Source organism: Dendrobates tinctorius, unplaced genomic scaffold (assembly GCF_039654945.1).
Source record: "Dendrobates tinctorius isolate UK_male_01 unplaced genomic scaffold, ASM3965494v1 ptg000362l, whole genome shotgun sequence".
In the NCBI taxonomy this organism is placed as follows: Eukaryota; Metazoa; Chordata; class Amphibia; order Anura; family Dendrobatidae; genus Dendrobates; species Dendrobates tinctorius.
Genome location: NW_027362028.1, coordinates 3,506,215 through 3,527,447, shown reverse-complemented (window position 1 = coordinate 3,527,447; position 21,233 = coordinate 3,506,215). Strand labels below are relative to the sequence as shown.

The following is a 21,233-nucleotide window of genomic DNA, read 5'->3' as shown; positions in this document are numbered from 1 at the left end:
TGATATTTCCCTCTGATGAGACCAGGAAGCTGAGATATGGGTGGTTGTTTAATGGTGTTTACATGCATTGTCAAGGCTGGCAATGGCTGCCGATGCCAAGAAGCAGCTTTCTGAGTAAGAAATCTGCCCCCCCGCTCCACAAAGCTGTCTGCAAAGAAGCCCGGACTAAAACAAGATGCAAAAATCAATTGAAGCAAGATAGGAATAGAACCATGTGACGACACAGCATTTCTTCTTAATTATGCCAGATGTAATTGTCTGAAGTATTGACTCTTCTTGTAGGATGAATTGATATTTGCAAATGGGCGAATGGTTATTTACTTCCGATATAAGCTCCTACAGTTTATTGTAGGATAATTATCTGTCACACCTTGTGCAGGGCCCAACTAGAGGGACGGCCCTTCTGGACTTAATTTTAAGCAACAGGCCAGATAGAATAACAGAAGTCCGAGTCGATGGCACCGAGGGAACAGTGACCACAATATAATACAATTCCACTTGTCCTTCAGTAAGGTGCCCTGGAAGGGGGTTACAAAAAACGCTGAATTTCAGGAAAGCAGAGTGTGATCAGCTTAGAGAGGACCTTCGCCGAATTGATTGGGACAATGTCCTCAAAAATAGGAGCACAGAAAATAAATGGGAAATATTTAAATCAGTTTTACACACCCACTGCGAGCTAGCCATACCGTACAGAAATAAAAGGGCTAGGAACAGGAGAACAGCAATGTGGCTAAAAAAGGATGTAAAAAGGGCAATAAATAACAAGAACAAGGCATTTAGGAAGCTAAAACAAGAAGGCAATGAAGAAGCATTAAAAAGTTATAGAGAAAAAAATAAAATGTGTAAAAAACAAATACATTTAGCAAAAGTGGAAACTGAGAGACTCATTGCTAAGGAAAGTAAAACAAACCCCAAACTATTCTTTAATTATATAAACAGTAAAATGATTAAAATTGATGGTGTCGGCCCTTTAAAGAACAATGAGGGTGAAATCATAGAGAGCGATGTGGGAAAAGCAAATGTTTTAAATACTTTTTTCTCAACAGTGTTCACACAGGAAAAGGATTTGCCAGGGGAAATGCAGAGTGATAATGTAAACTCCCCATTAAGTATTACCTGCCTAACCCAGGAGGAAGTGCAGAACCGCCTTAGTAAGATTAAAATGGACAAATCACCAGGCCCTGATGGCATTCACCCTCGGGTATTAAGGGAGTTAAGTAATGTGATAGACAGGCCTCTATTCCTTATATTGAAAGACTCTATAGAAACAGGGTCTGTTCCTTTTGATTGGTGGCATGCAAATGTGGTGCCAATATTCAAAAAGGGGTGTAAAAGGGAACCTGGAAACTATAGGCCGGTAAGCTTAACATCTGTTGTGGGTAAAATTTTTGAAGGGTTTCTAAGGGATACCATTATGGGATATCTCAATGTTAATAAATGTTTAACTCCATATCAACATGGATTTATGAAGGATCGCTCCTGTCAGACTAACCTGATCAGCTTCTATGAGGATGTAAGCTCTTAAATGGACCAAGGAGAATCATTGGATGTCATTTATCTCGACTTCTCTAAAGCATTTGACACTGTCCCACATAAAAGATTGGTAAGTAAGATGAGAAAGCTTGGGCTAGGGGAAAATGTGTGTAGATGGGTAGGTAGCTGGCTTAGTGATAGAAAACAGAGAGTGGTTATTAATGGGGCATCCTCAGATTGGGCCAGGGTTACTAGTGGGGGACTACAGGGGTTAGTATTGGGCCCCCTACTATTTAATATATTTATTAATGATCTAGTGGATGGCTTACACAGTAAAATATCAGTATTTGCAGAGGATACAAAACTATGTAAGGTAGTTAACACAAAGGAGGACAGTTTACAACTACAGACAGATTTAAGTAAATTGGGGAATTGGGCTGAAAAATGGCAAATGAGGTTTAACACAGATAAGTGTAAGGTTCTGCACATGGGAAGGAGAAACAGATGCTACAATTACTAAATGGGAAACTGCTGGGGAAATCAGACATGGAAAAAGACTTAGGCATCTTAGTCAATCAGAAGCTAAATTGGAGTGCCCAGTGTCAGGCAGCTGCCACCAAAGCAAATAGGGTCATGGGATGCATTAGAAGAGGTCTGGGGACACAAGATGAAAACATAATTCTCCCTCTGTACAAATCACTCGTCAGACCACACTTGGAGGATTGTGTGCAATTTTGGACGCCGGTGCTCAAGAAAGACATTACTGAACTTGAAAGGGTTCAAAGGCGGGCTACTAAAATGATAAATGGAGTTGGTTCACTACAATACCCAGAAAGGTTATCAAAATTAGGTCTATTTACTCTAGAAAAGAGAAGACTTAGGGGAGACCTAATATATATGTACAAGTATATCAGAGGGCAATACAGAGATCTCTCCAATGAACTGTTTGTACCAAGGACTGTGACAAGAACAAGGGGGCATTCTCTTCGTTTAGAGGAAAGACAATTTCTGCACCAGCATAGAAGAGGGTTCTTCACGGTAAGAGCAGTGAGGCTCTGGAATTCTCTTCCTGAGGAAGTGGTGATGGCCAAATCGCTGAATGAATTTAAGAAAGGAATGGATGCTTATCTTGTGAGTAACAGTATAGAAGGTTACGAATAACAATATTATAGGTAGATGGTTGACCCAGCTTAGGGGAAGGAATTTTTTTCCCTTTGGAGAAAATTGGCTTCTACTCTGTGGGTTTTTTGCCTTCCCCAGGATCAACAATGCAGAACAGCTGCACTAAAAATAGGCTGAACTAGATGGACATAAGGTCTTCCTTCAGCCTTCAAAACTATGATACTATGTTTACAAAAAAGGGATGCAGGATTACTGAACAATGATGTTTGCTGATATGTTTATTACACCAGGCCATGCAGCTTGTTGACTTGCAAACATTAAAAGATAAACTCTAAATAAACAAATATTGTGAGTTAATCTCATTCACATCTTTCTCTTGACCTCTGGATGCTGGCTTGAAAGACAATTGTGAACTGTATAAGGATAATTTTTTCTCTGTTCCAAGAGACTCCTCAGGATGCCAGCTTAGAAAGAATACAGATTTCCTCCACTGAGCATCACTGAACCATGGATACGTTTGTGGTAGTCAGGATTTGGGCCTACTGGTCACCACCTGGCTCCATGGAGATGTTTTGGAGAAGCCAGGTGGTGACCCTCGGTCACCTGGCCTTGAACCTCAATGGACTGTTATATTCCTAAGCTCGTTGTTACCCCCTCTTTGTGCGTGCCAACGGTGAGGTAGCTGACTCTGGAAGCTCTGAAGTAACAGCTGCTCCTATGCCGGCGAGTTAGCGGAAGGGTGAGACTCTGTAATTTGCGTCATCTTGGGTATTTTGCTGGGACTGTTCTATGTGTTATTGTCTCTTTTGTGGTTCAATAAAGTATTGCCACACTGTTTTACCCTCACCCTGTGTTGTCTGAGTAGTGTTATGCCCAATGTAAAAGGAGAGCGGGCGTTCAGTGGGATGATCCCTGGTCCATGCAGTTTCGGCTAGCAGACTAGGGCACCCGCTGAACCCCCGTGTCTCCACAAACCAAAATGATCTTCTTTGCATATTTCATTTTTATTTAACACTTTTAAAGCAAATATTTTGGATAAAAAAAACCAGCAACGTATGGAATATAACATTTTCTTGTAAATCTTTCGAACAATTTGTCGTGGAAGATCACAAAAGGACAATCTATAAAATAATCTCTTAAAAAAATAGCAAAAAAACGAGCTTGTGTCCATATTCACCCGAGTTACAAATGACTCACACGATGCATTTCTCACAAATCCGACTATAGGGGAACAGACATGAAACGCACAGACGGGGGGGGGGCCACAGGGGCTAGTCGTTGGTATCAGACTTTTTCGGGGAGGACATAAGGCCTTCTGTTGTGCTCTGTCCTGCCCTCTGACTTGGGATGGCCGGGAGAACACGCGTTGTCCTCAGGGGTTCTCGTCTCAGGACGGGTAGGAAAGAATACAAGGAGTGACTCTGGGTTTTTGTAATGATTAACGGAGATAAACTATTTCCGGTTCTTAATGAATTTGAAGGCAAAGACATTGACTTCTTCACGCCCTGACAGACTGGACCAGTTGGCAGCTGAACTGGAAAAAAAATAGAAATGAGAAAAGTCAATAAAGTTTCTTGAAGGCAAATTGTCACCCCTTCAAAATTTTTGCTAATACCATTCTAATATGTTCTATATGTTCTTTTTCATCCATATGCGGCTCTGTAGAGCAATGACTGGCGCATGTTCAAGGCGTTTGCTCAGTTGCGGAAGGAAGAATAGTTTTGGTGTTGCGCATGTGCCTGTAATGACTACCGAATTCCCAGTTTCTGTAGTCATTCAACTCACGCCCGAGTTACTGTAACAATAGACGGGAACAACTTTATTTTGGGCCAGAACAGAATTGATTCCTCCGCGCAATACAGGGCGTCAGTCCGGATGAACAGTAACTTGCAGGGCAATGGATTGTGCAGTCATTCACCCACCGACGCATCAACAAAACTGGCAGGAGGGAACTTCTTCATATCGGGACTGGCGCATGCGCAAAGCAAAATAGGGTACAAACACACTGAACATGCACCTGGTGCTACATAACAGAATTTCTTACAGATAAATGCGGGGGGAGGGGGCATTTAACTGTAGGAAATTAACCCTTTAACACCATATTGCTTTTGTAACCTAAATAAGTTCCCCATCTGGGGGCAATAATTGCCGTCTCGCTTCTCAATTTCCTTACTGGTTGCAACGTCAAACTTTGAAAAAAGTGGGAAAAAAAAAAGATGTTTTGCTTTTGCTTCCATTCTCCGGCTACTGGTAAGTTACGGCATGTGACAGGATTTCCTGAGCTCGGCAGTCGTGAAATATTCTTGTGTTCTCCCCTCCGCTATATTTTCTTTGACCTTGAGATTCTCCTTCATTGTGTTTGCTTTACCCTTGGAAGAGAAAGTCCCGAAATAGTACAAATATTTGTTCCAGATTTTCCGGCTGATGACGCGCTGATCTTGTGTTTCTCCAATTAAGGGAGATTATTATTATTATTATTATTATTTTTATCTCTGACGGCTCAGAGTTACCGAAATCTGATATCTGGTCATTACTCCTATTTTTCATTTTTACCCTCTAGATTTTTGCTCTTTTTCCAAGAGCTGTAACTTTTTTTATTTGTCTGTCAATGGAGCTGGGTGAGGGATTAATTTTTGCGTTCTGAGCTGCAGTTTTTATTGATACAAGTTTCGGGCATTCGATATATTATTGCATTATGTTGTGGGAGATGCAACAACAAAAAAAACTTTCAATTTTACCTAAATGCATACATTCTTGGGCTAAAAATATACATTTTTTGCAATTAGATTTCATTAAAACTTTTGTTTTAATGAGTAAACTGAGAAACAGTCAGATAGTTTGTAGCTCTTTTATCTGTCTTTTTCCTGAGCTCTTCCCAGCTGATTTATGGCCAGATCCGTTCAGCTCAACTTTTATATGGTCTGTGGTCATAAACCAGAACAGAGGAGTTCAGAAAATGACCACACAACAGTTACAAGCTCGCTGGCAGATTCTCAGTTAACTCATTCTGCGGGGAGTAATATGCAGGGAAACTGAAAGCCAAATAGTGAAACATTTCGAAAGATACCCGATTGCAAAAATGATCTTACAGGCATTTGAGTAAGAAAAACCATGTCTCCAATGGTGTCTATATCCTTTGACATTGCAAGATATATTAGGAAATTAAATAGGGGAAAATGTTGTTCTTCATTAGATATTAAAATTGCATTCAAACAAGATCAAATATTAATGCTGAGAGCTGAATAAGGCTGCGCACAACGATGGTTGAAGAGTTTTTGGGGTAAAAACTTTTCCAAATCCTTCTCAAAAATACAAACGTTTACTCTCAGTTTCTGTTCTGAAAACTCAAAAAGACGCGGTGTGCACATAGCCACCGAGCAGAAGTTCTCCAAATCCTCCTCCAAATCTCAAAACTTGGGGTTTCGTACCAAGTTTCCACAACAAAAAATTTAGCAAAAAGGAATCAAAGCCCGAAATCATCATTTGCAATTTATTGAAGTCACTTTTTTTTTTTTTTTGGGGGGGGGGTCTTGTGGTATTCTCTGACGTTATTTGTGCCAAATTTTTCAAAATCATGTTTCAAGAGTTCAATGCAATATCAAAATTTTACTTGATTTTTGTCTTTAACCCGTTTTTTTTGTTGTTTTTTTTTTTTAGAATTTTGGTAAAAGTCGCAGTTTATGTATCGGTCTAAAATGTCTGGATGAGAAAAGTTGTCGAGGAAAGACTTAAAAAAAAGAAAAATGACTTAAAAAGTGGCACAAAATGTACAGATAATAAAGTACATGAGTCCCTAAAGGAGAATGAGCCATTAAAAAAGAAGCAAATTACCCCAGAAAAGCGAAGAAACAGCATTGATGAACGTGGTCATCAGAGTGCACAATACCCTGAGGCTGCATGCACATGGACTTTTTTTGAGGGAGTAAAAATGACAAGTTTTATTGGAAACCACTTCAGCAAACACGCTTCTTTTGGAGGAGTTTTTGGAAAAGCTTTTTTAGTTTCCTAAAATAGTTTTGAAGAGTTTTTCCAGCATTTTTGGAGATTTCTTTTTTTTTTGCAGTCTTTTGGTTGGACAGTTCCTATATGGATTGGGTTCCAGCAGCACTAGTGTCATGTACTTTCGTTTTTCCCATCAGGCTTTTTTTTTTTAAACCTACACTACCATTCAAAAGTTTAGGGTCACTTAGAAATGTCCTTATTTGTGAAAGAAAAGCAGTTTTTTCCAATGAAGCTAACATTAAATGATTCAGAAATACACTCTATATATTGTTAATGTGGTAAATGACTATTCTAGCTGCAAACGTCTGGTTTGTAATGCAATATCTTCATAAGTGTATAGAGGCCCATTTCGAACAACCATCACTCCAGTGTTCTTATGGTACTTTGTGTTTGCTAACTGTGCAAGAAGGCTAATGGATGGTTAGAATACCCTTGAAAACCCTTGTGCAAGTATGTTAGCACAGCTGAAAACAGTTTGGCTGATTAGAGAAGCTATAAACCTGACCTTCCTTTGAGCTAGTTGAGAATCTGAAGCATTACATTTGTTGGTTCCACTAAACTCAAAATGGCCAGAAAAAATGAACTTTCATGTGAAACTCGACAGTCTATTCTTCTTCTTAGAAATAAAGGCTATTCCATGCGAGAAGTTGCCAAGAAACTGAATATTTCTTACAACGGTGTGTACTATTCCCTTCAGAGGAGAGCACAAACAGGCTCTAACCAGAGTAGAAAGAGAAGTGGGAGGCCCCGCTGCACAACTGAGCAACAAGGCAAGTACATTAGAGTCTCTAGTTTGAGAAATCGACGCCTCACAGGTCCTAATCCGGCAGCTTCATTAAATAGTACACGCAAAACGCCAGTGTCAACGTCTACAGTGAAGAGATGACTTCTGGATGCTGGCCTTCAGGGCAAAGTGGCAAAGAAAAAGCCATACCTGAGACTGGCTAATAAAAGGAAAAGATTAATATGGGCAAAAGAACACAGACATTGGACAGAGGAAGATTGGAAAAAAAGTGTTATGGACAGACAAATCCAAGTATGAGGTGTTTGGATCACACAGAAGAACATTTGTGTGATGCAGAACAACTGAAAAGATGTTGGAAGAGTGCCTGACGCCATCTGTCAAGCATGGTGGAGGTAATGTGATGGTCTGGGGTTCCTTTGATGCTAGTAAAGTGGGAGATTTGTACAAGGTAAAAGGGATTTTGAATAAGGAAGGCTATCACTCCATTTTGCAACGCCATGCCATACCCTGTGGACGCTTGATTGGAGCCAATTTCATCCTACAACAGGACAATGACCCAAAGCACACCTCCAAATTATGCAGGCACTATTTAGGGAAGAAGCAGGCAGCTGGTATTCTATCTGTAATGGAGTGGCCAGCGCAGTCACCAGATCTCAACCCCATTGAGCTGTTGTGGGAGCAGCTTGACCGTATGGTACGCAGAAAGTGCCTATCAAGCCAAACCAACTTGTGGGAGGGGCTTCTGGAAGCATGGGGTGAAATATCTCCAGATTACCTCAGCAAATTAACTGCTAGAATGCCAAAGGTCTGCAATGCTGGAATTGCTGCAAAGGGAGCATTCTGTGACGAAAGCAAAGTTTGAAGGAGAAAATTATTATTTCAAGTAAAAATCTTTTTTTTGAACCTTGTCAATGGCTGGACGGGATTTTATATTCATTTGGCAACTCATTTGATTAATAAAAGTATGAGTTTTCATGGAAAACACAAAATTGTCTGGGTGACCCCAAAATTTTGAACGGTAGTATAAAAGCGAAAACAAAATGCTCAAAAACCAAAAGGAATGAATAGGGAAGAGCCTTTCAAGCGATTTTTGAGGAATTTTTCCAGCATTTTTTTCGGAGTGGACCCTGTGCACGTAGCCGTCCTTTCCCCTTCTGTTCCAATATCAGATATTTATGGCATCTCTTCTTACTTTTCTTAACACAGTGATCCGGTAGAGGGGCCAAGTTATTCCGGGACAGACGGGATTCTTTCAGTCTCGGCTTTTCCTGGGAGAGATGTGTTGTATCAAAACCTGAAAACGAGAACAAGCGTTTACCGAGGTATCAAATATTAACCAGGAAAGCAAATAGGAGAGAAGCGAGAACAAATGGCAGGTCCAACATGCGCTGGGAGCGAATACACAGGCATGAAACTGCAATATGAAAAGGGGAATATATAGAGGTATACAGACAGTGCTGCTTGAAAGTTTGTGAACCCTTCAGAATTTCCAACATTTTTTTTCATAAATTTAATTAAAAACTGCATCAGTCCTAAGAGACGTAAATCAAACGAATGAAGCAAAAATATTAGACTTCACTTCATTTTTTAAATCAGGAAAAAGACGTGAGATTGTGTCACTGAGTGACAAAAGGATGTGACCCTTTGCTCTTTTCTTTGTCCAAACATAACTCTTCTCAATTAACCCAAAAACATAAACATTAGCTAATGAGAGAGAGGCCTTTAGTTGTTTAGTGGTTACCTTGGGTTCCTTTATATCATCACCATCTTTGACCTGACTTGCTCTTGCAGTGATCTATGTTGGTCGGCTGCTCTTGGAAAGGGTAATAATCATCTTAAATATCCATCATTTGTACACAATCTGACTATGGATTTGTGAAATCCAAACTCTTTAGAGATGGGTTTTGCAACCTTTTACTGCCTGCCGAGCTTCAACAACCTTTCTTCTGAGGTCCTTAGAAATCTCTTTTGTTCGTGCCATGATATGCTACACTTCCACAAACATGTTGTGAAGATCAGACTTTGATAGATCCTTGTAATTTAAATAAAAAAGGTCGCTCACTCACATCCAATTGTCATCCCATTGATTGAAAACACCAGACTCTAATTTTAAAGGCTCACATACTTTTGTCACTCACAGACATGAGATATGGGACCCATTCCTCATTTAAAAAAACTACAAAGTTTACTATTTTTTTACTACTTTTAGCACTTTTGTGCAAATCTGATGCAGTTTTAGGTTAAATGTATGCAGAAATATGGAAAACTCTGAAGGGTTCACAAACGTTAAAGCATCACTGTACATATTTTCGATTAACTGATGACCAGGAGGCTCCTGCACGTCTCTCCAGCACCCCTGCATGCGGCACTTATCATGTCTCAAGGTAACAGGCCCGGATTGGTAATATACCCAACCGGGCATTTTCCCGCTGGGCCGCTGTCATGTGGGCCGCGGGATCATCTGGCTGCTTGCCAGCTGATGCGGCCACTGGCACTCCATTCTCGCCCTAGCATGAGACCTCCCCCCCGCAGCCACTCACAGCGTCGCTTGCCTGCTCTCTTCTCTGTACACAGGACCTTTGATGAGGTCACAGGAGGGGAGGAGTCAGGGGTCACATGATCAGGAGCCTTTGTCCAGACCCCTGACTCCGCCCCTCCTGTGACCTCATCACAGGTCCTGTGTGCACAGCCCTGCCTCTTGGTGTCTGCAGGACTCGGCTGTGCTGGTTGTCATGGTGCTGGATGAGTGAAGTATGTGTGGGGTCAGGAGGGGTTTACAGGATAGATGTAGCAGAGCCCTGTGTGTACGAGGTGTATGGAGAGGAGCCGTGTGTGTACGAGGTGTACGGAGCGGAGCCGTGTGTGTACGAGGTGTACAGAACGGAGCCGTGTGTGTATGAGGTGTACGGAACGGAGCCGTGTGTGTATGAGGTGTACGGAACAGAACCGGATGTGTACGAGGTGTACGGAGCAGAGCCGCATGTGTACGAGGTGTACGGATAGGAGCCGCGTGTGTACGAGGTGTGCGGAGCCGTGTGTGTACGGAGCAGAGCCGCGTGTACGAGGTGTACGGAGCAGAGCCGCGTGTACGGGGTGTACGGAGAGGAGCCGTATGTGTACGAGGTGTACGGAGCGGAGCCGTGTGTGTACGAGGTGTACGGAGCAGAGCCGCGTGTACGGGGTGTACGGAGAGGAGCCGTGTGTACGAGGTGTACGGAGCGGAGCCGCGCGTGTTCGAGGTGTACGGAGCAGAGCCGCGCGTGTACGAGTTGTACGGACCGGAGCCGTGTGTGTACGGAGTGGAGCCATATGTGTACGGGATGAACGGAGTGGAGCCAAGTGTGTACGAAGCATACAAAGTGGGCTTTTCCCACGGACACAGGAGTACACGGCAGAGCCCCGAGGAGCATTTTAAAACTCGCACATGACGTTCCACCTGAAGTGATGTGCTGGAAGCTGACCGGAAATGAGATAATTTTATGAGGAGATTGTGATGGAACTAGGAATGCTTCAGATCCATCACCATGTCCTCCGACAGCGCAGACAGCAGGATCGCCTTGGAATCGGGGATGCCGGCTATGTGAGCGGATCATGATATGTCCTGCATCAGGAGGCTCAGGTGGGCACTACAATGGGAGCCAGGCTGCTATAGTATCTTCATAGAATATTTCTTTGTCTCTGTTTCTTTCTTTCTCATTCTCTGTTCTGTCTTTCCCTTATTTTCTTTCTCTCTCTCTCTGTTCTTTCTTTCCCCTCTTTCTTTTTCTTTCCTCTCTTTCTTTTCTTCTTTCTTTCTTTCTCTCTCTCTCTGTTTTTCATGATTCCATAATTTTTCCCTATGCTTGGTTTAAAAATGTAGCCATTACTGACTACCACATTTTTTGTTCTTGATTTCTTTTAGTGTTTCTTAAAGCCAGAAAGTTTCCATTTGAATTGACTTTAATTTTGTGCCATGTCTGTGATCGGCTTTTTTCTCTACAAAATTAAACAACTGAATGAACATCCTCCAAGACCGGTGATTCCATAATTTTTGCCAGGGGTTGTATGAGTACTGTATTGGCCATGTATTGTGGGACGTTCTGAGACATTGTGCCTGTTCTAAAATACATTGTAAAATCCAAGTACGGACAGGAGAGAGTCACGCAGACACACACACACATTTGTGTATCTACGTAGAACTCTCTTTATTACATCATTGGTCAGGGTTTATATAGGTTTTTACTGGACACACATTGTGACAATATAATTGGCTCAGCTTATCTCTACATATGTGCCTGCATTACCATACATACATCTAATTGGCTAAAGTTAATGTCATCTACACCCAGCTTTAGGGTCTAGGTGCGGCTCTCACTTCTTTCTTTCACTTTCTTATGTGCTATCTCTAAGACCTGTTAGACAAAGAAATTCCTGAGACTCCTCATCTCAAAAACATACACAGACCCCATTTTTTTTTAAAGCAAAGAGATGGACATAGAATAACCAGAATGTAGTCAGGTTAGTTAAATAAAGTTTCAGTCTGTGCATGAAAATTACGGAAGCCATAACCATCTTCACCTGGTCATAAATTGATGTTGCAGATGGTTGAGGAGAGGTGTCACGGCCGCCGCTGATACTCACCTGCAGGGTCCTGTGCGCACCTCCCGGCGCGCACCCGCTCCCCGGCGCGACCCCGCTGCTGACCTCCGGCCTCCCCGACGTCGCTCCCACGCTCCTCTGGCCGGAGCTCTGACGGCGCCATGTGACGCGGTGCCTCCGCCCCCAACATGGCGGCGCCCATCGCCTATTTCTGGCAGGCGTCTCCCCAGGTAAGACGCCTGTGTATCGTTCCCGGGCTGCTGTCCTTTTGGCCAGCGCTCTGTACGCTCTCAGGCCCTGCTACGCTGCATCTCCTAGCCCCGTTTAGTTAGGTTTCTTCTGCTGTTCTCTCTCTGGGTTCGCCCCTCTGGCTGTCCTGTTTTCCCTGCCATCTTCCCGGTGTGCTGCGCCCCTGTGAACTCCTTGTCCGTGCCCTCTCTTACCCTCTCTCTCTCTTGCAGCCTCCAGCCACTACCTGCTTCGAACCCTCCAAGTCTCTGCGTCCTTCTGGCTCCTTCCACTGTTCTCCCGTACCGCTGCTCCGCTGACTCTCCACCCTAGTTCCCCTGGTGCTCACCCAGTCGTCCCTTTGGCTCCAGCTGTCACGGTTCCATCCCTTGTGGGCCTGCCCCTAACACTCCCTGTATAGGGGGTGGCTCCACCTGGTCCAGCTCGTCCGCAGGGGCTCTGGAGCCATGACCCAGAGGGTCCACTCCGTGTTGCTCTCCTTATTTTTGCCATCCGAAACACACTCCGTAACAGATACACAGGCCATGGACCCCTCTGGAGTCACGGCTACTCAGAAGGAGTTACTTTTTTTACGCGAGAATCAAACGCGCATAATGTCCTTCATGAAATCGATGGACGCGCGTCTCTCCGCTCTCCAAAACTCCGATTCTGGTAATGCGGCCCAGCTGGCTGGCTTACAGCAAGAGTTAGGGCAGCAGCGGGCCGCTTACTTGCGCTCCAGGCAGCCGCGGCTGCTCCTCCAGTTACTGGTCCTCATCCCTTTCCACAGTTGGCCAAACCACCCCGCTATAACGGTGACGCAAAACTATGCCGAGGTTTCCTGAATCAGTGTCGCCTCCACTTCGAGTTGCAGCCTCAAGCATACCCCACGGATCGCTCTAGAGTGGCCTTCATAATCTCCCACCTCGAGGGGGACGCTTTGGCATGGGTAAACCCCCTCTGGGAGCGTGATGACCCCCTGGTTGCCCATTTGTCAAATTTTTTGGACACTTTTCGTCGCGTATTCGACGAGCCAGGTCGTCTCGCCTCCACCACCGAATCTCTGTTCAGTTTATGTCAGGGGTCCCTAACCGTGGGGCAGTATGCCATCCAATTCCGGACTCTGTCGTCCGATTTGGGTTGGAACAATGAGGCTTTGGTAGGAGCTTTTTGGAGGGGGCTTTCGGGTCGGATAAAGGACGAGTTGGCAGGCCGCGACACTCCCACGGCTCTTGAGGATCTAATCTCGTTGGCAACCCGAATCGATCTGCGGTTTCAGGAACGAGCTCGTGAAAGAAGACTCGCGCGCCCCCTGCCATCTCCTCGCAGACCACCCAGTCCTCGGTCTAGGGCTTTTCCCTCCGCGTCTGGACCCGAGCCTATGCAAGTAGATCGCTTGAAACTCTCCGAGCAACGACGCAAGGAGAGAAGTTCTCACGGCTTATGTTTCTTTTGCGGTAGCGGGTCTCATTTGCTCCGTGCCTGCCCGGATCGTCCGGAAAACTTCTCCGCCTAGGTCAGGTAAGAGAGGCCTCCCTAGGTGAGCATGATTCCTCTCAACCCCTTTCTCTATTTGTCCTATTGCATGTGGGTGGCAGGCGGGTCTCCTTGGCAGCCTACGTGGACTCTGGCGCCGCTGGGAATTTTATTAGACTCGATGTAGTTTCCAAATTTTCGGTCCCTGTGAAGGCCCTCGAGAATCCCCAAGTCCTTGCATCCGTAGACGGTAATCCCTTGCAAGAGACCGTCAAGTTAGTTACGCACGAGGTCGAGCTTGAGATTGGCGCCTTGCACAAGGAGAAAATCTCGTTTTTTGTTTTATCCGGTATCTCTCATCCTATTCTCCTTGGTCTTCCCTGGTTGCGACTCCATGAACCCACTTTGGATTGGCGTAACGGCAATGTTTTGTGCTGGGGGGACTCTTGTCGGTCTCGGTGTCTGCAGCCGGTGCATCCCGTAGGTGTTCCCCGTCTCCTCCCTGGTCCCTCTAGTTTGCCGCCCGCATATCGGGTCTACGCGGATGTCTTCGACAAGAAAGAGGCTGAAGTTCTTCCACCTCACCGACCGTATGACTGCCCTATCGAGCTCATTCCTGGTGCCACTCCTCCCCGCGGCAGAATTTTTCCTCTCTCTTTAGCCGAGACGCAGGCTATGTCGGAGTACATCCAAGAGAACCTAGCCAAAGGCTTCATTCGAAAATCGTCCTCGCCTGCTGGTGCAGGCTTCTTTTTTGTGAAGAAGAAAGACGGGACTCTTCATCCGTGTATTGATTATCGAGGCCTTAACCGCATCACGGTAAAAAACAAGTACCCGCTTCCATTGATTCCTGAACTCTTCGATCGCCTGAGAGGAGCACGAGTCTTCACCAAGCTGGATCTGCGAGGAGCCTACAATCTAGTTCGTATACGGTCCGGGGATGAATGGAAGACCGCATTCAACACACGGGACGGGCATTACGAGTACTTAGTGATGCCATTTGGACTCTGCAACGCTCCTGCAGTTTTCCAAGAACTCGTCAACGACATCTTTCGAGATCTCCTCTATGTCTGTGTAGTGGTCTATCTGGACGACATCTTGATCTTCTCTCCCAACTTGTCTACCCACCGCCGAGATGTCCGTCAGGTTCTACATCGTCTCAGGGAGAATTACCTGTTCGCTAAGTTGGAGAAGTGCCTCTTTGAGCAGTCCTCGCTACCGTTCCTTGGCTACATCGTTTCGAGCACTGGCTTGGAGATGGATCCTGAAAAGGTCTCTGCCGTTCTCAAGTGGCAAGGCAATCCAGCGATTTTTGGGCTTCGCCAATTTTTACAGGCAATTCATTCCGCATTTTTCCTCCCTAGTCAAGCCTATCTCTGCTCTCACTCACAAAGGGGTTAATCTCCACTCCTGGCCGCGGGAGGCTGAAGCCGCTTTTAAAGATTTAAAGCAGGAATTCGCTAAAGCCCCAGTACTCCACCGTCCAGATGCCAGTAGGCCATTTTTTCTGGAGGTTGATGCCTCGCCTGTGGGTGCAGGAGCCGTTCTTCTACAAAAAACCTCCTCTGGACGCGTGGTCACATGTGGGTTCTTCTCCAAGGTTTTCTCCGCCCCAGAACGTAATTACGCTATCGGAGACAGAGAACTACTGGCCATTAAACTCGCCCTTGAAGAGTGGCGCCATCTTCTTGAAGGAGCTGTCCATCCATTTACCATATTCACGGATCATAAGAATTTGGCTTATGTTCAGACCGCCCAAAGGCTCAACCCGCGTCAAGCTAGATGGTCCTTGTTCTTCGGGCGCTTTGATTTTCAGCTCCACTTCCGGCCAGGGAATAAGAACGTCAAGGCTGACGCCCTGTCTCGGTCCTTTTCGCCTGTGGACAGTGAAGATGACCCAGCACACATCATCAATCCAGCTAAGATTATCGCTGTGGCTCCCCTAAGCGTACTTTCTCCACCACCCGGTAAGACCTTTGTTCCGGGTAGGGACAAGGCTAGGGTCTTACACTGGGGGCACTCATCTAAATTTTCTGGACACGCTGGAAAAAGGAAGACTCTCTATCTCGTCTCTCGACATTATTGGTGGCCATCGCTTCGCCAAGACGTCCTGGACTTCATCGCTTCCTGTCCTTCGTGTGCCAGGAACAAGGTTCCTCGATCCCGACCTTATGGGCTCCTACACCCATTACCCGTACCCACGACTCCTTGGACCCACATAGCTATGGACTTCATCACTGATCTGCCAGAGTCCTCGAGGTGTTCGGTTATCTTTGTGGTCGTGGATCGGTTTTCAAAAATGGCTCACTTTGTTCCCTTGTCTGGTCTGCCTTCTGCCCCTGAGTTGGCGAAGATTTTCTTGCTCCACGTCTTCCGTCTCCATGGCTTTCCTCAGCACGTTGTCTCGGACAGAGGAGTCCAATTCACCTCTCGATTCTGGCGAGCTCTCTGCGGATTGATGAAGATAACTCTGGATTTTTCATCGGCCTATCATCCCCAGTCTAACGGACAAGTGGAACGGGTCAATCAAGTCCTGACTTCGTACCTTCGGCATTTTTCTAACGCGCACCAAGATGACTGGGTTTCTCTTCTTCCATGGGCTGAATTCGCGTACAATAATCACCCCAGTGAAGCCTCTACCAAGTCCCCCTTTTTTGTGGTTTTTGGTCAACATCCCGGCATTCCCCTTCCCGTTTCCCCCACCTCGGGTGTACCGGCGGTGGATGCTGTGTCGATAGATTTCTCCCAGATTTGGAGGGACACCAGGGAGGCCCTTGAGAGAGCCAGTCGCAAAATGAAGGACTACGCCGATAAGAGACGTTTAGATGCTCCTCCGTACTCCCCTGGGGAGAAGGTCTGGCTTTCCTCACGGCATATCAGACTAAAGGTTCCTTCTTATAAGTTGGGTCCACGTTTCATCGGTCCTTTTGAGATTCTAAGGCGCGTCAATGACGTGGCCTACAAATTAAAATTGCCTGCCTCGCTAAGAATTCCCAATGTTTTTCATGTATCCCTCCTCAAGCCTGCGGTATTTAATCACTACCACTCAACCGCTTCGCAAAATTTCCAACCCAGCAGTTCTGATAATACCTTTGAGGTTAAAGATATACTCGCCACTAAGACTGTTAGAGGTCGAACTTTGTTTTTGGTCGATTGGAAGGGTTTCGGCCCTGAGGAGAGGTCCTGGGAACCTCGAGAAAACATTAATGCTCCTCGGATCATGAAACGATTTCTCGACAACCTTAGGAGAGGAGGGAGTAGAGGGAGGGGTACTGTCACGGCCGCCGCTGATACTCACCTGCAGGGTCCTGTGCGCACCTCCCGGCGCGCACCCGCTCCCCGGCGCGTCCCCGCTGCTGACCTCCGCCTCCCCGACGTCGCTCCCACGCTCCTCTGGCCGGAGCTCTGACGGCGCCATGTGACGCTGTGGCTCCGTCCCCAACATGGCGGCGCCCATCGCCTATTTCTGGCAGGCGTCTCCCCAGGTAAGACGCCTGTGTATCGTTCCCGGGCTGCTGTCCTTTTGGCCAGCGCTCTGTACGCTCTCAGGCCCTGCTACACTGCATCTCCTAGCCCCGTTTAGTTAGGTTTCTTCTGCTGTTCTCTCTCTGGGTTCGCCCCTCTGGCTGTCCTGTTTTCCCTGCCATCTTCCCGGTGTGCTGCGCCCCTGTGAACTCCTTGTCCGTGCCCTCTCTTACCCTCTCTCTCTCTTGCAGCCTCCAGCCACTACCTGCTTCGAACCCTCCAAGTCTCTGCGTCCTTCTGGCTCCTACCACTGTTCTCCCGTACCGCTGCTCCGCTGACTCTCCACCCTAGTTCCCTTGGTGCTCACCCAGTCGTCCCTTTGGCTCCGGCTGTCACGGTTCCATCCCTTGTGGGCCTGCCCCTAACACTCCCTGTATAGGGGGTGGCTCCACCTGGTCCAGCTCGTCCGCAGAGGCTCTGGAGCCGTGACCCAGAGGGTCCACTCCGTGTTGCTCTCCTTATTTTTTCCATCCGAAACACACTCCGTAACAAGATAACGAGCTCACTGATGGATCTGCTGGTGACTCATTCTGCAGTATGCTATGTATAGTGGTTCATAGAGGATGCCGACTGAAACCTTCCATAGTATTTGGTGAAACCCTTCCTCAAAAATGTTTTTACCCAACATTTCACATACATTTAGGTAATAGGGTCCATATCCTTTAAAGTGGTTTTCAGGAACTATTTTTTTTTTGTATATAGTTTGACTTGTGTGCTAAGCATCATGGGTTGGTTAGGAAAAAAACAGAAAAAGGAGCATGTAAACAACCAAAATGGCGGTACTGAAGCCAAAATGCCAAGGATGGGAAGGTGAAAACAAACAGAAAAAAACATTGTGAGGGTCTTTTATTCATTAAAATCCAGCACAGATTAGATTATAATAAAAATTGAGTTCACAGTCAGAAAACCCCATTAATAAGGGTTAGGAAACAGTCGGGACTTTCTTTCTATCACGGATGGCTTGTCATGTATAGAGTCAACCACAGGTACCCCATAACACTGCGAGCCAACCACAGGTGCCCCATAACAGTGCGAGCAAACCACAGGTGCCCCATAACAGTGCGAGCCAACCACAGGTGCCCCATAACAGTGTGAGCCAACCACAGGTACCCCATAACACTGCGAGCCAACCACAGGTGCCCCATAACAGTGCGAGCAAACCACAGGTGCCCCATAACAGTGCGAGCCAACCACAGGTGCCCCATAACAGTGTGAGCCAACCACAGGTGCCCTATAACAGTGCGAGCCAACCACAGGTGCCCCATAACAGTGCGAGCCAACCACAGGTGCCCCATAACAATGCGAGCCAACCACAGGTGCCCCATAACAGTACGAGCCAACCACAGGTGCCCCATAACAGTGCGAGCCAACCACAGGTGCCCCATAACAGTACGAGCCAACCACAGGTGCCCCATAACAGTGCGAGCCAACGACAGGTGCCCCATAACAGTGCAAGCCAACCACAGGTTCCACATAACAGTGCGAGCCAACCACAAGTGCCCCAAAACAGTGCGAGCCAACCACAGATGCCCCATAACAGTGCAAGCCAGCCACAGGTGCCCCATAACAGTACAAGCCAACCACAGGTGCCCTATAACAGAGCAAGCCAACTACAGGTACCCCAAAACAGTACGAGCCAACCACAGGTGCCCCAAAACAGTGCAAGCCAACCACAGATGTCCCATAACAGTGCGAGCCAACCACAGGTGTCCCATAACAGTGCGAGCCAACCACAGATGCCCCATAACAGTGTGAGCCAACCACATGTGTCCGATAACAGTGCAAGCCAACCACAAGTGCCCCATAACAGTGCAAGCCAACCACAGGTGCCCCATAACAATGCAATCCAACCGCAGATGCCCCATAATCCTATAACAGGATTATAAATTTACACTTTTTTATGCCAGCAAACAAGAAAATGTTGGCATATTGATTGGACGCTGTATGTTCACATTTTTAAGTAAGAATTTAGTGGAGAAAAACAGCCCAATATGTCGTCATGTAGCAAGACACAGTTCCTACAGATGTATAGTATGGAGGCGCGTGGACTCTGTACTTCTGTGTGGAGGCCTAAGGGTAATGAGTAGTCTTCTATGCATGCCAGTCTTCACTTCTGAGCCCAGCATCCTCGACACATCATCCTAGATGACTGAGGCTTACAACACACATGACATTATGGGAGGCCTACTGCCTAGGCTTCACGTGACATAAGGATGCCCGGCATAGAAGTGAAGGCTGCCTTGGCCGGACACCACTGAGGACCGAATTGAATGCTGGACTAATTTCCATCCATCACTCGCTTTACCTGAATGTGCATTTTCCATATGATGAAGGCGAGGAGGGCGCAGATCATCAATATGATTTGACTTTTTTGGTAGCGCCCGATGCTTGCCCTTGTCAGGTTGCGGTGAAGTCCATGCTTTATGGGCCAGGATTTGGTTTGCAGCTATATTCCAAGGATTGTCTTGCAAGAAGTGACCACTAATTCTGTGGTCGAACAAGTCATGCTCGCTCTTGCTCTTCTGAGATCTGTGTACAAAATGGAATGGGTTACCCTGCGGGGCATCTGAGGACGCCTGTAGAGTGGATAAAAAAGCGTTTCCCAGAGTGATGGGTGGGAGGCTCTGCGTTCTTATGGGTGGAAGACCTTTGCAGTTCTGCTTGATTTCCGGTAACAAATACTTCTGAGACTCCATCGTCCTTTTTTTGCAGTTGACGGAGGTCATGCGTTCGTCTTGGGGATCTTTGCAGTTCGTGTCCAGAATACAGTCAAACGTGGTGATGATGTCATCGACCTCCGAGGTCTCCTCGCCATTATACCTGAGTTTGTCTTTCTGGTGAGCTTTCTGGTCCACCCTCTTCTTCTTACATGAGAATATCTGATTCAGCACAGTGAGACGTCCTTCTTTCCTCATGGCTTTTGTGCCCGGCGAACTGAATGGCTGGAAGGGATCAGGTCTACTGCAAGGATGAAAAAGATGAATGTCATGTTAAAGGGGCATCATATGAAGATATTCATGCCCTATTAGCATATATGAGGAGGGCTGCAGCTAGTGAGCCCTCTATTGGCATATATGAGGTGGGCCACAGCTTGTGAGTCCCCTCTTAGCATATATGAGGTGGGCCTCAGCTTGAGTGCCCCCTATTAGCATATCTGAGGTGAGCCCAGCTTGTGATCCCTCTATTAGCATATATGAGGTGGGCCACAGCTTGTGACCTCCATATTAGCTTAAATTAGATGTGCCACTGCTTGTGAGCCCTCTATGAGCATATATGAGGTGGGCCACAGCTTGTGAGCTCTCTATTAGCATATATGAGGTGGGCCACAGCTTGTGAGTCCTCTCTTAGCATATATGAGGTGGGGCTCAGCTTGTGAGCCCCCTATTAGCATATGTGAGGTGGGCCCAGATTGTGATCCCTCTATTAGCATATATGATGTGGGACACAGCTTGTGATTCCTCTATTAGCATATTTGGGGTGGGCCACAGCTTGTGAGCCCCCTATTAGCATATGTGAGGTGGGCCCAGATTGTGATCCCTCTATTAGCATATATGATGTGGGACACAGCTTGTGATTCCTCTATTAGCATATTTGGGGTGGGCCACAGCTTGTGAGCCCCCTATTAGCATATGTGAGGTGGGCCCAGATTGTGATCCCTCTATTAGCATATATGATGTGGGACACAGCTTGTGATTCCTCTATTAGCATATTTGGGGTGGGCCACAGCTTGTGAGCCCCCTATTAGCATATGTGAGGTGGGCCCAGATTGTGATCCCTCTATTAGCATATATGATGTGGGACACAGCTTGTGAACCCTCTATTAGCATATTTGGGGTGGGCCACAGCTTGTGATCCCTCTATTAGCATATATGAGGTGGGCCACAGCTTGTGAACCCTCTATTAGCATATATGATGTGGGACACAGCTTGTGAACCCTCTATTAGCATATTTGGGGTGGGCCACAGCTTGTGATCCCTCTATTAGCATATATGAGGTGGGCCACAGCTTGTGATCCCTCTATTAGCATATATGATGTGGGACACAGCTTGTGAACCCTCTATTAGCATATTTGGGGTGGGCCACA

The 21,233-nt window shown here is 46.3% G+C and overlaps 1 protein-coding gene across 3 annotated transcripts in view; it reads right to left on the bottom strand.

The window, feature by feature from the left end:
- Window positions 1–2,855: 2,855 nt before the first annotated feature.
- ANKRD55 (ankyrin repeat domain 55) overlaps window positions 2,856–21,233 on the bottom strand; it is a 98,073-nt gene continuing 79,695 nt past the window's right edge. For all 3 annotated transcript variants that reach the window (XM_073562684.1, XM_073562683.1, XM_073562685.1), the window contains exons 9-11: window positions 19,455–20,110; window positions 8,535–8,636; window positions 2,856–4,129 (exon numbers count right to left, since the gene is read on the bottom strand). In XM_073562684.1, coding sequence (XP_073418785.1) covers window positions 3,867–4,129; window positions 8,535–8,636; window positions 19,455–20,110 — 1,021 coding nt within the window. In that variant the 3' untranslated portion in view covers window positions 2,856–3,866. The remainder of the gene's footprint in view (window positions 4,130–8,534; window positions 8,637–19,454; window positions 20,111–21,233) is intronic.